At 38.0% G+C, this 15605-nt stretch overlaps 1 protein-coding gene across 1 annotated transcript in view; it reads right to left on the bottom strand.

The window, feature by feature from the left end:
- Positions 1 to 14437, bottom strand: part of IDO2 (indoleamine 2,3-dioxygenase 2) — a gene marked incomplete at both ends in the record, with an annotated part of 42854 nt that extends 28417 nt beyond the window's left edge. Inside the window, 2 exons of the mRNA XM_081084578.1 lie at positions 1993 to 2088; positions 14339 to 14437. Of these exons, the coding sequence (XP_080940704.1) occupies positions 1993 to 2088; positions 14339 to 14437 (195 nt within the window). The remainder of the gene's footprint in view (positions 1 to 1992; positions 2089 to 14338) is intronic.
- Between the last annotated feature and the right edge of the window lie 1168 nt (positions 14438 to 15605).

Genomic DNA, 15605 nt, shown 5'->3' with positions numbered 1-15605 from the left:
CCTCTTCTCATTGACAGTTAATACATAAGGAGCACCACTTGAGTAAGTCCTTCGTTTTACTTATGGCAGTTTAATCAACTAAAAGCCTGAGGAAAGCCTGGTACAAAGGACTGTGCAGTTCACAAGCTGAACTTGAATTTATCTTCCTGCAGACTGTCCTGGACTCCCTCTTGATTTTGTGCCCTGGTCCTGAGATGGGAGAGAGAGGCGCCCAGAGGTGAGGGTGGGAGGGGGCCTTCTTCTTGCTTTGGATGAGTGCTCGGCATGGGCACTATACACTCATTTGTAGATCACTATGATTTGTTTAATATGGTATGTACATTCTTAAAATTTTATCTTAATTTTACCTTGTTTTCCTGCACTACAGATATTTTCTTACCTTTTTCTTCTTTTTGTCTTCTGTTGGTCATGTTAATGGGCCTTTTATGTGGCATGAAAATAAATCCTTTGGTTTGGTTTGCCATTTTTATAGGCACCAGAGACAGTGTCTCACGTTTCTTGTACAATGTCTCTAATCTTGTGACTAGCAGACATTCGATGAGTATTTTTTAAATGGATATTTAATTATGGACATTAAGTATGTAATAATCAGTAAAGGAGAAATTTGGAGAGTAGAAAACATTTCTTATTTCTTTGAAATGACATGGCACTTTGAATTGTGAGACTATGACAGATGCAAAGGGACTAGTGGGAAATACAAATATATATTGAACACGATGGTGTGATAGGAAATCCGAAAAGCTCTTCCAAAAATAATTTAATCTTTACAACAATTCAATCAGACCAGCATGTTTTCCCATTTTATAGATAAGGAAGCAGAAGCGCAGGGATTAAGTCACTGTTCAAAGTTATGTAGAAACTAACTGATAATAACCAGGATTCAAACTGAGGTGTTCTGGAATCAAAATCTATGTTCTTCCTATTACATCTTCTTGTCATTCTTTCACTGTTTATTCCTTATATACCTTTGGCAAATATTTCTCATTTTATCCCATATGTATTTACAGATTTATCAATCATCCCTCCAGAATCTGACAACACTAACCTTATAACTCAGAAATTCTCTTGACTCAACTATTCTGTGAGACCCCTCTGGTACATTCAAGGCGGACTCACTCAGAGGCAGGGAGCATTGACCACATGACATAGGGTGAGCATTTCTATGCTGGTCCTTTCCCAGCTAAATCTTACCCAGCAACTTGCCTACAGATCCCAACCAGATTGTCTTCATTTAAAAAAAATATTTTTTATTGATTTCAGAGAGAAAGGGAGTGGGAGAAGGAGAGCTGGAAACATCAATGATGAGAGAGAATTATTGAGAGGCTGTCTCCTGCATGCCCCTTACTGGGAATACAGCCTGGAACCCCAAGCATGTACCCTGACTGGGAATCGAATTATAACCTGGTTCATAGATCAATGCTCAACTGCTGAGCTACACAAGCTGGACTTATTTAAAAAACAAAAAAACAAAAAACAAAACAAAACAAAAAAAAACACCTAATTGAGTACTTAATGTGTTCCAGGAATTGTTTTATGCAGTTTCTGGAAATTTTGGGGAAACACATGTGTCAAAACAGGAACAAGTTATTCAGCTCTTCAGCAAGGGTGAGAACGTTGGGTCAATAAACTCAATGGCAATGATTGGTGTCCTTAAGTGAACTCACCTAGTTCCACAATGCTGAGAAGAAAAAGTGGCATGAGAATTTTTTTTTTTAAATATATATTTTAATGATTTTTTACAGAGAGGAAGGGAGAGGGATAGAGAGTTAGAAACATCGATGAGAGAGAAACATCGATCAGCTGCCTCCTGCACACCCCCTATTGGGGATGTGCCCGCAACCCAGGTACATGCCCTTGACCGGAATCGAACCTGGGACCTTTCAGTCCGCAGGCCGACGCTCCATCCACTGAGCCAGACCGGTTTCGGCAGCATGAGGATTTTAATAGGGTGGCGAGAAAGGGTTGAAAAGTAAAATAACTACTTATATATACCTCGCTCACTTGAGCTCGAAGCTGGTGACTCTCAATCAATTCAGGAAGTTTGTTGGCAATTTCCATCCAAGGCCTGTAATGATCTGGAAGTTCTTTCTGCATTCAGAATAGAATCATCTCAGTACTTTAGACCTCTCTGAGAAGCAGCTTCCGGGAGTGGCTGTTGTCAGATTTCACTATAACCTGGGCCCTGTGCTAAGCACTGCAGACACACAGATGACTAATATATAATCCTTGTGCCTAAGGAACGTATGATCTACTAACAGAAAAAAAACGTAATCAGATATATCTAAAAATAATATACTTAATTACCAATGTGTGTATAAGCTTAAGAACTTGCAAAGAGGAAAATGTGCTTAATTCTATCAGCTGTTGTGGGCAATTAAAGGGAAATATATGCAGAAATAGGCCAGTTGGGGCCAGTTGTAGAATTTGAAAGTGACTTTTCTAGGTGGAAATTTGAAGATGGGAAGGCAGTAAAGAAGGGATTGTGGATAAACAGAAATAACAGTGTTTTGGGGACTATAAATAATCCAATGTTACTAGCATATAAAGAGAAATGATATGGAAGATGAGACTACAAAATCAGATCAAATGTGCTTTTTATAGGTTACATAAGAATTTTCTTTTAATGTAAGTTGATCTGATTTTTTTTATTTTGAATTTTAGAAAGTTTGTTTTGTCTGTAGGATTTTAAGATATGCATTAAGGTTTGAAAATCTTTGAACTACCATCCAAAGACTAACTTAGGTGATGGAAATGAATTTGGAAAGGAGAAGACATGTATTCAAAAGATATTTTGAAAACAAAAATGAAATGATGTGATGATTAAACTTTGAGGTGTGGATGCTAAAAGCAAGATGATTACTAGCCCCATGGCACCCTTTATATGCCCACTCTGGGCCCATGATTTAGCTAAGTAGAACATAGACTGGATTTCAGCAACCCTGACTCAATTCCTGGAAGTGGTAAACTATACTTATTGCTGTAATTAAACTTTTATTGGCACACAACCATACACATTTGTTTACAAATTGTCTATAGCTACTTTCTATTACAGCAGCAGAATTGGTAGTTGCAACAGAAACTATTTGGTATCAAAGATGAAAGTATTTACTATTTGGGTTCTTAGAAAAAATGTTTGCCATCTCTGATCTATCCCAGAGTCTGGGTCTCCTTTTTGAGAGCACAATATGCACAACTAAATATTGTATTTCTGGGATAAGAACAAAAGGAGGCGAGGATGATTTCATGTTTGTGAATTAGGTGACTGAATGAATTGGTGGGAACACACAATGAAACAGAAATGCAGGAGGGAGTCAAAGAGAGGGTGTACAAAGATGGTGAATTTATTTTTTAGATAGATACAGTCTAAAATATATGTAGAACGTTAAAATATGTTTGTATACTGGGCATTTGGACATACATACAATTTGAAGTTCAGGAGATAATTAATATTAGAAATATACAACTAGGAAGCATAACTTTAGAAATAATGCCACATGTGGTTAAAACCACATACATGTATAAGGTCATTCGGGGAGAAGTTGCAAAGTGAAAGGGGAAGGAGGCCTAGGACACAAAAGGGTATTTATGAGACAGAGGAACTTAATCCAGCAATACAAATCAAAAAGGCATTTATAGCTATTCAGTGAGTCAGCGGAGAATTACCCTTAGGGAAGTCATGACATGAGAGGCTTTCACAGAAGTAGGGAATTCAGAAGGTCAAATGCATCATTAGAAACTTATAGTAAGATTGTCCCCTTTGGGGAAAAAGAAAAAAACAAAAACCCAAAACAGGAAGTCACTAATATCTATTAGTCATTCAATATATATGGCAAACCCAGGTCATGGTCATGGAAGCAGGGTTTAAATTTTAGTGTGCTGAGGAAGTAAGAAAATAGAGACCATAAATGTAAATTACTTTTCTAGGAGAGCCATAGGCACTAGGAAAGGGGACATTTGTGTATTGAGAGCTGTCACCACTTAGAAATGAGAAACTTAAGCCATTTATAGTCTGTGACTATAAGAGGGAGTGACTAGAAAAAAATCAATGGAAAGGGATGGGAAAATGGTAGCCAATTAGGCAGACATGTACTGAGCCTTATCCTGGAGCAGATAGAAGGAGCATCTAAATCGAAGAACATCCACCTAGAATTGGCAAAGTATACACAGCTGGTGAGACAATTTGCAGCCAGGTCTGGGATCTGGGCTGGAGAGAGTTGTGAGACCACTGAGCCAAGTAGGTCAGAAGGAAGCTACATGGCACCAAGTCCGTGTCCCTTAGGGACAGGCATAATATTCGACTGTGGAAAGGAAATCCACAGGGCTGCTGGAAGCAGGGCATTCTAAATCTAAGTCCACATCCATGAGAGGCTGAGCCCAGAATGGCATCCTGAAGAGCTTCCTGAGACATGTGATGATGGGCAGCGGGTGGGGGAGGAGGAGAAACTAGAAGTCAAGCAGTTGTTTTGCCTCTGTTTTGTCTTCCGTTTTATTCAATAAACCCAGTTCATATGACCTTTAAGATAAAACACTCACTCATGGCTGCAGTACAGGTGGAGGTGCAGATTTGTGGAGTTTGGGGGGAGGCTGTGGAGGAGAGCAGGTTGGGGAGATGCCGGAAGCCGGTCCAGGGTTGGACCCTGGCAGGGAGTGGTGACCAGGAGTCCAGCACTGAGACATTCCTGACCGTCCCAGAACTAAGCGGCCATTTATTTCTGAAGAGCCACCCCTCCCAGCAGCCTCACTAATCATCTGAGAGATGCAAATCAAAACGACAATGAGGTACCATCTCACACCTGTCAGAATGGCTATCATCAACAAATCAACAAATGACAAGTGCTGGTGAGGATGTGGAGAAAAAGGAACCCTTGGGCACTGCTGGTGGGAATACAAACTGAGGCAGCCACTGTGAACAGTATGGAGTTTCCTCAGAAAGTTAAAAGTAGAACTCCAATTTGACCCAGTAATCCAACTTCTAGGGATATAGCTCAAGAAATCAGAAACACCAATCAGAAAGAATATATGCACCTCTATGTACATAGTGGCACAATTTACAATAGCTAAGATTTGGAAACAGCCTAAGTGCCCATAAGCAGATGAGTGGATGAAAGAACTGTGGTACATCTACACAATGGAATATTACACTGCTATAAAAAAGAAGGAAATCTCACCATTTGTAACAGTGTGGATGTACCTGGAGTGCATTATGCTAAGCAAAATAAACCAGTCAGAGAAAGATAAACATCATATGGTCTCACTCATTTGTGGAATATAATGAACAAAATAAACTAATGAATAAAAATAAATCAGAGACAGACTGTTCAAACTAAGAGGGAAGGCAGGGGAGAGTAGGGGGAGAGATCAACCAAAGGACTTGTATGCATGCATATGAGCATAACCAATGGACACAGACAGTAGGAGGGTGAGGGCATGTGCTGGGGGGGTGGGAGCAGCCAGGAAGAGGTCAATGGGGGGGAAAAGGAGACTGATGTAATACTTTAAACAATAAAAAATTTAAATTTTTTAAAAGAGAAGGAATGACTAGAGTAGAGCTAAGAATGCTGGCAAGAATCAAGACAGATCCATGGAAAACTGACTCTGAACTGACAACTTGTATTTTGTTTCATCTCTATGATTCACATGTTTTATGAACAAAAATTGAATGCAGTTACAGAGACAATGAAATATAATCTTGATAAAAGAAAATAAAATATGCAGGGTTGCAATATTCCTGTCTTTTAAAGTGTGTTTTAAAAAAAGAAGATGTAACTAAGTCATCACCTCTGATACCTAGATAAGGAATCCTGTCCTGATAATTACATTAGGCATCTGGATTTCTGCTTCCTGACTTGCATGGAAATTCTTAAGCACTACCTCAATCGAGGTGCCACTCTACTCTTTAATATTTACTTGATCTTTCTCTTTAGATTGCTAAAAGAATCTTTCCCTTCCTCCTCTTTTTCATTGTTGACCTATGAACCAAGAGGTCAGGGTTGGATTCCCCGTTAAGGGCACATGCCTAGGTTGTGGGCTTGATCCCCAGTGTGGAGTGTGCAGAAGGCGGCAGATCAATGATTCTCATCATTGATGCTTCTATCTCTCTCTCCCTCTCCCTTCCTCTCTGAAATAAATTAAAAATATATTTTTTAAAAAGTCATTCATAACAGGGTAGTCAAATGAACCAAGAGTTTTCCTTATTCTTCTACATTTTATATTGTGCTTAGGAAGTTATTTTAATTATTTCATTAGAGTACTTCTAGTTTTATTGTTGATGGTCACATCTTTAATCGATCTACATTTGTGTTGTACATGTTAGGAGTTAGGTCATATTATCTCATTATATCCTTTTTGAAATAGAGGAAGTTAGGGCCAAAAGCTGTTGGATGACTTTCCAAAGATTACACATCTGGTCAGTGGCCAGGTCAAACCTCTCTGACTCAAAGTTCAGAGTACATTCAATTACCTCTCAGAGAAAACACAAAGAAGAGGGGAGATGGGGGCAGAGAGGATGGAGGTTGGTGCAGGGGATAGGAAATTAAAAGACATTTTACATGTTTTTCTTCCCTGATTCTAATCATCAGAAGACCCAGATTGTGATGGACAAAAATAATACAATATTTGGCTTTCCTTTAAAACCACTTTTTTTATTTTATGTTACTCTTTTACTAGACTTTACACCTGTCAAAGAATTACTTTCAAAAAAATTAAAAATGACTCATGCCAATATAGAATTTGTGTCCAAAATATAGATAGTTCATTAATGATGGAATCAGCAGGATGGTACAAGTTGTTTCAAAAAGGGTGATAAACTGTATGTTTAGATTTTTAAAAATAATGTTGAAGTCAAATTGCTAGGTTCAATATATCATTGGTAAATATCCTAGAGGGCAGTGCAATCATACGTTTTAGGGTTATATTTTCTATCCAACAGAAATAATTTGCAGTTCTTTCGCATAAAAATCTACAAGTTAATTTGTAACTTCAGAGATTGGGACATAACCAATAGTACATAGCATGTCAAACAAAGGGACAGCCCTAAAATGATTAAATAATCCTGAAGGGAGACTGCTGGTACTCTGGGATAGTGTTGAATGAATGCACAGCCATCCTTTGCTTTCTTTTTGGATAACTTTTCTCAATACATTTATAACCTACAAGAGAATAGCCTTTTAAAATAAAACACCTATAAAAATAATGAAGTCTTTGTTAAATTAACACTGGTTAAATAAATTAACTAAAACTTTTGGTTAAGAAAATAACATACAGATGATGTATTATAGAATTGTGTACCTGAAACCCTATATAATTTTATTAATCAACTAGGGGCCCGGTGCACAAAATTCGTGCACTGGGTGTGTGTGGGGGGGGGCAGTGTCCCTCAGCCCAGCCTGCCCCCTCTCACATACTGGGAGCCCTCAGGCGTTGACCCCAGCCCAGGCCTGACGCCTCTGATAGAGGCGTCAGGCCTGGGCTGGGGGCAGAACCAGTGATGGGGGGAAATGAGGGTCCCCTGCTGGGTGGGAGAGCGGGTTGGGGGCGAGTCGCCCTGCCGGCCAGCGTGATCTGGTCCCGGGCGACCACCGGCACTCACGCCCCCAACCCGCTCTCCCGGGTTGAGGGCGTGAGTGCAGGCAGACGCCGCAGCCGCCTCGCTGGCCCGTGTCCAGGTCTACCGGCGGGATCAGGTCTCGGGCGACTGCTGGCACTCACACCCCCAACCCGCTCTCTGATGGCGCTGTACCATCCTGCCTGCAATATGCAAATTAGCCGCCATCTTTTTTGGCGGTTAACTGCCAATCTTAGTTGGCAGTTAATTTGCATATCTCACTGATTAGCCAATGAAAAAGGTATCGGTCGTACGCCAATTACCATTTTTCTCTTTTATTAGTATAGGATGTCATCTCAATAAATCAAACTTTAAAAAAAGCCAAAAAGGTTAAAAATTGTAGTAAAAATAAACCAGCCAAATATCAACAAAGAGAAGTTGGGTGACAATCTTTTTTTAAACATATTTTTATTGATTTCAGAGAAGAAGGGAGAGGGGAGAGAGAGATGGAAACATCAATAATAAGAGGGAATCGTTGATTGGCTGCCTTCTGCATGCCCCCTACTGGAGATCAAGCTCACAACCCCAGCATGTGCCCTTGACTGGAATCAATCCAGGGACCCTTCAGTCTGCAGGCTGATGCTCTATCCACTGAATCAAACCAGCTAGGGTAGGGTGACAATCTTAATATCATAAAAATTAGAACTTAAATTCTCAGATAGATTAAAATTTGAAGCAGATGGTTTCCAATGGAATAAAAGACAATGCTCAATAGAAAGAAGCCAATGTGACATTGCAGCAAAGTAATATGAGAAGAAAGAGATAACAAATAACTTTGATGGGATAGGTCAGTAGAATGACGGGCTTTGTAGGCTATACTAAAATATCTGTTTTTGTTCTAAAGAGCAGTTTTGGAAAGTTTTAAAGAGCAAAGTCCCGTGGTTTAATTTTTGTTTTTGAAGAGTTCCTTTGCTCTGCAGAGAAAGTTTTATAGCTGGGCAAGCATAGAAATAAGAAAACAAGGTAGGAGGCAATAATCCAGAGGAGAAATGATGCTGGACTGAACTAGGATGGAAATAGAGAAAGGTGTGCATTAAGAGGTATATTTCAGAGAAAGGGCTGCATTCATTATAATCAAATGAATATTTTGTGAAGTGCAGATGAAAAAAGTATAGTTAAGGTTAATAATACAAGATATAGGTCAAGATCAGCACAAATTTTAATAGTAATTATTATGTTGTTATATATTACAAAGGGCCTTTAACAGGAACTAAGAAACTCAATTTTTCAAAATACATTTTTATTGATTTCAGAGAGGAAGGAAGAAGGGTAGAGAGATAGAAACATTAATGATGAGAGAGAATCATTGATTAGTTGTTTCCTGCATGCCCCATATTGGGGACTGAACCTGCAACTCAGGCATATGCCCTGACTGAGAATTGAACCATGACTTCCTGGTTCATAGGTTGACGCTCAACCACTGAGCCTCACCAGCACAAAAATCTCAATTTTTAATAAAGTATAAGAGATGGTATAAATAAGTTTTGCTAATACATTTGAAAATCTGAATTGAATCCTTATTTTAATTGTAAAATATCACATTTTTTTTGTCTGAAAATAGGAAACCTAAATAGACCAATGAAGCATGGAGAAAATGAAAAATGTAATTAAAAGCTCACCACCTAAAATTTCTCCAGTCTCAATAATCATGATATATTATCTACCACAGAGAGTAGTTCAACTTCTCAGACCCCTCTCTCCACCTAGAAAAAAGAGCTCAATCTTTTCTCATAATAAATACTGGGAAAAATATGAAAGCCTTTTAATTGGCATCAAATTAGTTCATCTAGGATGCACAATGTTTTTGTTCTGTTCTCATACTCTGTCAACATTTTCTTCAGTCTAGGAATACAGAGCTCATACTGGTTTTATTCATATCTGTACACTAAGCCTCTGTCTAAGATCATTAAGCATAGAGAACAGTGAAAAAATATAACTACATTGAAGCTATAAATAAAATGCCAGAATAAATGTAGATAATATAAATCAGGGGACAGTAATTTGACTCTAAAGAGACAGAACAAATGGTTTGGAGGTTAGAGTGAAAGATGGGGAAGGGTTTTAAACAATGGTTTTCAGAATTAGATAGTGATTACAAATTATTTTTAGGACAAGATAGTAAAATTTGGGGCAAATTATTTGGTTTGAATTAAAACATCAAGGGTAGAGTAGACACACGTTTTATATATCAGTTTTATATATGAAGAAAATGAATTGAAATTTACTAAATATCTAATTCATTTACATTTCAGTAATATATCATACAAATGGGATTTGATACAACCATTAAAATTATATTAAGACTGATTTACTTCAGGCAAAGGTTTGTAGTTGGGTTAAAAGTACATAATATAGGTTACAACTTTATAATTTTTCAAACACACACACAGACATAAACACTCTTAGACAAATTATCCCAAAGCACCAAAGGTATTTTGATTTTGTGGTAGAGCTATGAAAAAATTAGCTTCATATTTTTCAACATTTCCAATTTTCATTTAATATACTTCTATGAATTTAGTGATAAAATTGCCATAGTTAGAATATTTTTTCATAAAAATATTGTGGCTAATGATGAGCTATCATGTATCAGAAGTCTTCCAATTTCTAGAGATTAATAATAAAATAAACTATCAATAAAGAGAAATGTGAAGTAAGATTTCAAAACAGTGGATTGTTAATTTATGGGACTCACAAGCCTGGATTTATATATATTTGATATATTTTATCAATAATATGTCCATAATATGTTATTAAAAGGAGTTGGTAATATTTATAATAATTATATGTTACATAATCAAATTAAGACACATGGTGTGATACATATTGGCCCAAAGAAAAGAATACACTTCCTGAGCCTCATTTGGACTGAAAGTAGCAGATCTGTTTTCCTATGCCTAATGTTTTCATCCTTCAAGCTTAGGGTGTGCCAGCTCACCTCTCCCCATGTTGCTTCAAGTTTCTCTACAGCTTAGATATTCTGTTTGAGAAACTCTAAGTTGCTTCATTGTTTAAAATTCTGGTTTCCAGAGAACTATCTTGTCTGTCCCTCCTTGTGCTTCTCCTTATCCTGTCCATCTGTTCCCCTTTGCTCTGTTCACCTTTCTTGGTTCTTAAATTTCGGCATCCAATCTCCTTCACTGCAAATACATTTTTATGGATCAACATTCACTGCTGTGAAGTTTGGTCTTTCTGTCTCTATCTCCACTATATTACCATCATTGCCTCAAATTCCTCGTCAACATGATCAGGCAAGCCCCAGATCCTCGCAGAGGTGACAATTTTTCAGGGAAGTATCTGAATTCTTCCTACGCATACCTTCTGTCTGGAAACTATAGCCTCCCGTGGCAATTATTTTGCTACTTTTCCTTTTAAGCAGTGGCAGTCCATTGCTTCTATCAGGTGTTTTGAATTTTGCAGGAGAGTATGTATGTATTTATTTTTCCTAAATGATTGCATGATCACTATAAAGAATAAAGTTTCCTGCATCCCCAGAACTATTTGTACCAGTCCTTTTCGTCTGCTCCATGGCACATTTCAAAGTCCTCCTTTCCTTTGTTTTGCATTTAAACTACTTCCAAGACCCTTCTCAGTGTTTCTCACAGCATAGGACCTTTAATTCCACACCCGGCCTTGTAAGGGTAGCCCTCCTCTTTTATTTGCACCTGCATTGCCCTCTATTTATTCTGTGCTTTTCAAATACTGAGCTACTTAGGCTAGAAATTCTGAATTAACTGTTCTGGTTGGGGCTTTGACATCACTATTTTCTTTAAAACATTTTATTATTGATTTTCAGATGGGGGAAAGGAAGAGAGAGAAAAAAGAAAGGGGGAGAGAGAGAGAGAGAGAGAGAGAGAGAGAGAGAGAGAGAGAGGAGAGAGAAGAGAGAAACATCAATTTTTGTTGTTCCACTTATTTGTGCATTCACTGGTTGATTCTTGTATGTGCCCTGGCTGAGGATCAAACAGTAACCTTTGGCTTTAATGAGACAACACTCTAACAACTGAGCTATCCTGCCAGGGCTGGTATCAGTATTTTTTAAAGCTCCCTGAGCCATTGTGGTGTGCAATCCAGGAACTGCTGCTCTAATCTGCCCTGCACTTAACATTCTTCTAGAAAAATATTCAAATGCCAGTTGCATCATGTCATTTACCAGATGCATGAAATCCAAATTCTTGAGGCTAATTTTCAAGGTCTCTCAGTTCTACTCCAATCTTATTTTCTGCTATAATTGACTTGGTCCCTCCTTTACTGCCAAGCTAATTTCCTCAGATCCTTTATATCTAAAGAAAAATTACTCCCTGCTCCCATCAAACCAAACACACACACACACACACACACACACACACACACACACACACACACACCAATCTGGCAAAAGATTTCTGTGTCATATTTATGGCCATGAGTCTGAGACGTATACATTTTCCAAACTGAAATGTTGGACCCCGGAAATGTTGGAGCGTTTATGGAAATAGAGCATTTGAAACCAAGTCAGCCCCTTCTCCCCAAAGCCAGTATGTTTGCTTATTCATTAGCATGACTGTACTTTTTTTCAGAGAGACTTTGAAGTAGATATTTACACTAAGTTTAATTAAAGAGCATCTTTGAACCAGTTGAGCTAGAGGAACATCACTTGCTTTAAATGAAAGGAAAGCAAATCTTATTCGTCCCCTTGGCTAAGTTGGTGACTGATATCTTCCCTTCTGATCAGTTGCAACAGTACTGCTGCCTGGAGAGGCTGATGACTGTTTCCTGACCCATTGAGCAACCCAAGGTAGATTCTTACTTCCCACACATCTTCCCAGAAAGGGAGATATTTAAACTTCTCACACGAATGAGAGAAAACTAAAACTGAAACTAACAACTACACTTTTAGATATCTGGCTTATGACTGTAATAAAGTAGACCCAGTTTGCCAGGGAATTTTTATATGAGCTCAATAATGGGAATTTCTACTAAGGGATATCCATCAACCAAATCACAGGACAAATATGGTCTGGCTCAGGACAACACTTGATGTTGTTATTGTTTCTCATTTTCTAAACTTTCAACATAGAAACAACAAAGAGAGGAACTCATTAATTGTGGCCCTCCTCAATGTTTATAATATTTTTCCTCAGCTCAGTTTACATATTTAAGCCCAAAAAGAGCTTGTTAGGCTCTGGGCCCTTTCCTCCTTGTGAACTAGGGATAATGGGAATATTCCTGAGTCAAGTTACACACACAGAATGGAGTTCTTAAGGAGCAGTGGACTGAAGATCAGGATAAATGGCTTCCTAGTCCTTAAACTGCATTTATCAAAGTGCTTTCAGGCTCCACAGCAATCCAGTGAATGGGGGCGGCACTAGATCTCCATCCAATAGAAATGGAAATTGAGGGCCCAGCAGTACTTATGGCAATGGGAAACAGTGAGGGCCTGTGGCACCCTCAGCAGGAGGCAGGGGCTGCCTGCCTGCCTGCCTCCCCTTCCCTGGACCAATAAAATTTCCAAGAGAAAAAAAAAAAAAAAAAAAAAAAAAACTCTTGGGGCCAAGAGTTTGTAAGTGCAAGTTAGGGTGACTGATGCAATCTGGTTTGCCCAGGACTTTCCTGGTTTAACTTGTGAAATCCCACATCTTTGGAATCCTCTCAGTTTCTAATAAATTGAGACTTTTGGTGATCCAAGTGGCAGTGTCAAACAGCATAATCCAGTACTCAGTGCTACAGTCCTACCCTGCACAACACTCTGAAGTTATTACTTTTAATGCTCAAGTTACTCACAGATTTGTCACTTGGTCTCACAACGAACAGTTCTACAACAGAGCTTTTAGGACCAGTGAATGGATGTTATCTTCATCTGTATTCCTCTAATAACACTCAGAAGTAAATAGGTGTCATAGTAGGTGTTAAATAAAAGCTCATTAAATTATAGCCCATTCTTAAACACAGTTAAATGGCAATTTAGAAAAAAAAAAAAAAAACATGGGAGAAAAAACGTGGATCTAATAAGTTATTGCAATGATAGTAATATTGGATCCAGAGTTTAACTGAGTGGTCTTGCCTCTTATTTACGATGTAGTAGAAAAAAATATGTCAAGAGTCCTGAGTACTAGTTCTGCTTTTGTCACTAATATGACTTTGAGCAAACCAACTTCTTTTAGACTTCAGCTAGCCCAAACGTCAAAGTTCCTGGTTGTGGATTCTGGGACTTCTCAGTTTTAGCGCTGCAGGCCTTAGACCACATTCAAGGAGGAAGCAGTGTTGATAAGGGTTAACCAACATAATAGAATTACTTTACCGGTTGAACCGTAAGCAGAATTAACAAACAACTACTGTTCTTTCTCAACAGTTTCTTCCTCTTCTCTGTAAATATCTAATCCCCCTATCAGCCCTTTGGGTTCTCTTTTCTGTCCCACTAGAAAGTCAAGATAAATTGGTTTGCCCATATAATTGATCTCTACCTAAGTTCTGTCTTTTTTGATAACTACTAGATTTTCTCATAAGTTTATTGAATCAACGTTCTATTACAAAAAAAAAATGACATTAAAACATTCCATTTGGACTCTCCTATGCTGGAGCTAACACTTTTGTCGGGAATTATGCTTTGCATTATTTGTAGCATTTCCCCCCCCAAGTCAACAACTTGGTATTTGTGTTGTATCTCTCTTAATGACTACATAAGTCAATCAAACAAACCAACAAACCAGCATGTCAGTCAATCCCTTCTGACCTTATCAAAGGCTCTATGCTTACCAGAGGATTTGGAAGAAGAAAACCATAATCTTCAGAAATGTGAAATCGTCCTAAAGATAATGGCGATGTTGTCTTTAAATTCTGTCTTTGAAGTTCCATAATTGTGTTTGAAGTATCTGCACCCGAAGCTGCTACTAAAGAGACAACTGCTTCAAATATATCAAAGATCTGGGTTAAGGGAGCTTCAAAAGAGCATTTTCATTTCAGTTAGTTGCTTAGTGTCCCAGCAGCAGGGGAGAACCTTGACCTGAGGCTGAAATCCAGACTGCCATGGACTTTCTCTGACACAAGGCTGAGTAAATAATTAAAGATTGCTTATTAAAACCAACAGGCAAACAAAAGCACCTCAGAAAACATTGCTCCTTTTTATTCATAGATGTTAATATTGGTTTTAAACCCAGAGACAAGATGGTTATTGCTGATCCCAAATACCCTTATAGGAATCTGATCCACAATTAACCTTGACAATCAAGCCTTTATTCCAAAGGAGTAAACCAGAAGGTAGTTACATGTAGATATTTCAGTGACTGGTGGTGAATTATGGTAGGAAGGAGGACTCAATGAATAGTAAAACCCCAAAGTAGTTTGAACAATATATTCTAAATTATAATTTGTCTGATTTACTTTAAAAAGTAATAGTTCATAATTTTTAAAGATCTTTGAGCACATTAAAGGAATATATATATATATATATATATATATATATATATATTCAATTTAACAAGTGAAATAATGGATACTAAAAACTTGAGAAGAGCCTGAACACTGAACAGATCATTTGCTTTAACCCTCAAATTTTATTAGGTATCTTTTGAGAATCTATCACTAAGATGGATGATTTTACCTAAGAAGTAGGTTCTACCAAATCCAAACTGAGGCACAACCATGTGAATAATCCCAATCCAGTGGTTCTCAACCTTCCTAATGTCATGACCCTTTAATACAGTTCCTCATGTTGTGGTGACCCCTAATCATAAAATTATTTTCGTTGCTACTTCATAACTGTAATTTTGCTACTGTTATGAATCGTAAAGTAAATATCTGATATGAGGATGTATTTTCATTGTTACAAATTGAACATAACTAAAGCATAGTGATTAATCACAAAAAAAATATGTAATTATATATGTGTTTTCTGAGGGTCTTAGGTGACTCCTGTGAAAGGGCCGTTCGACCCCCAAAGGGGTCGTGACCCACAGGTTGAGAACTGCTGCCCTAACCATTGTCACACCACTAGTTTAGAGTAGAGTGAGGACTAGAGTTGATG

This window comes from Myotis nattereri (assembly GCF_964212035.1).
Source record: "Myotis nattereri genome assembly, chromosome: 2".
Lineage (NCBI taxonomy): Eukaryota > Metazoa > Chordata > Mammalia > Chiroptera > Vespertilionidae > Myotis > Myotis nattereri.
Note: the sequence above shows the minus strand (reverse complement) of the source record. Positions and strands in the feature narration are given on the sequence as shown.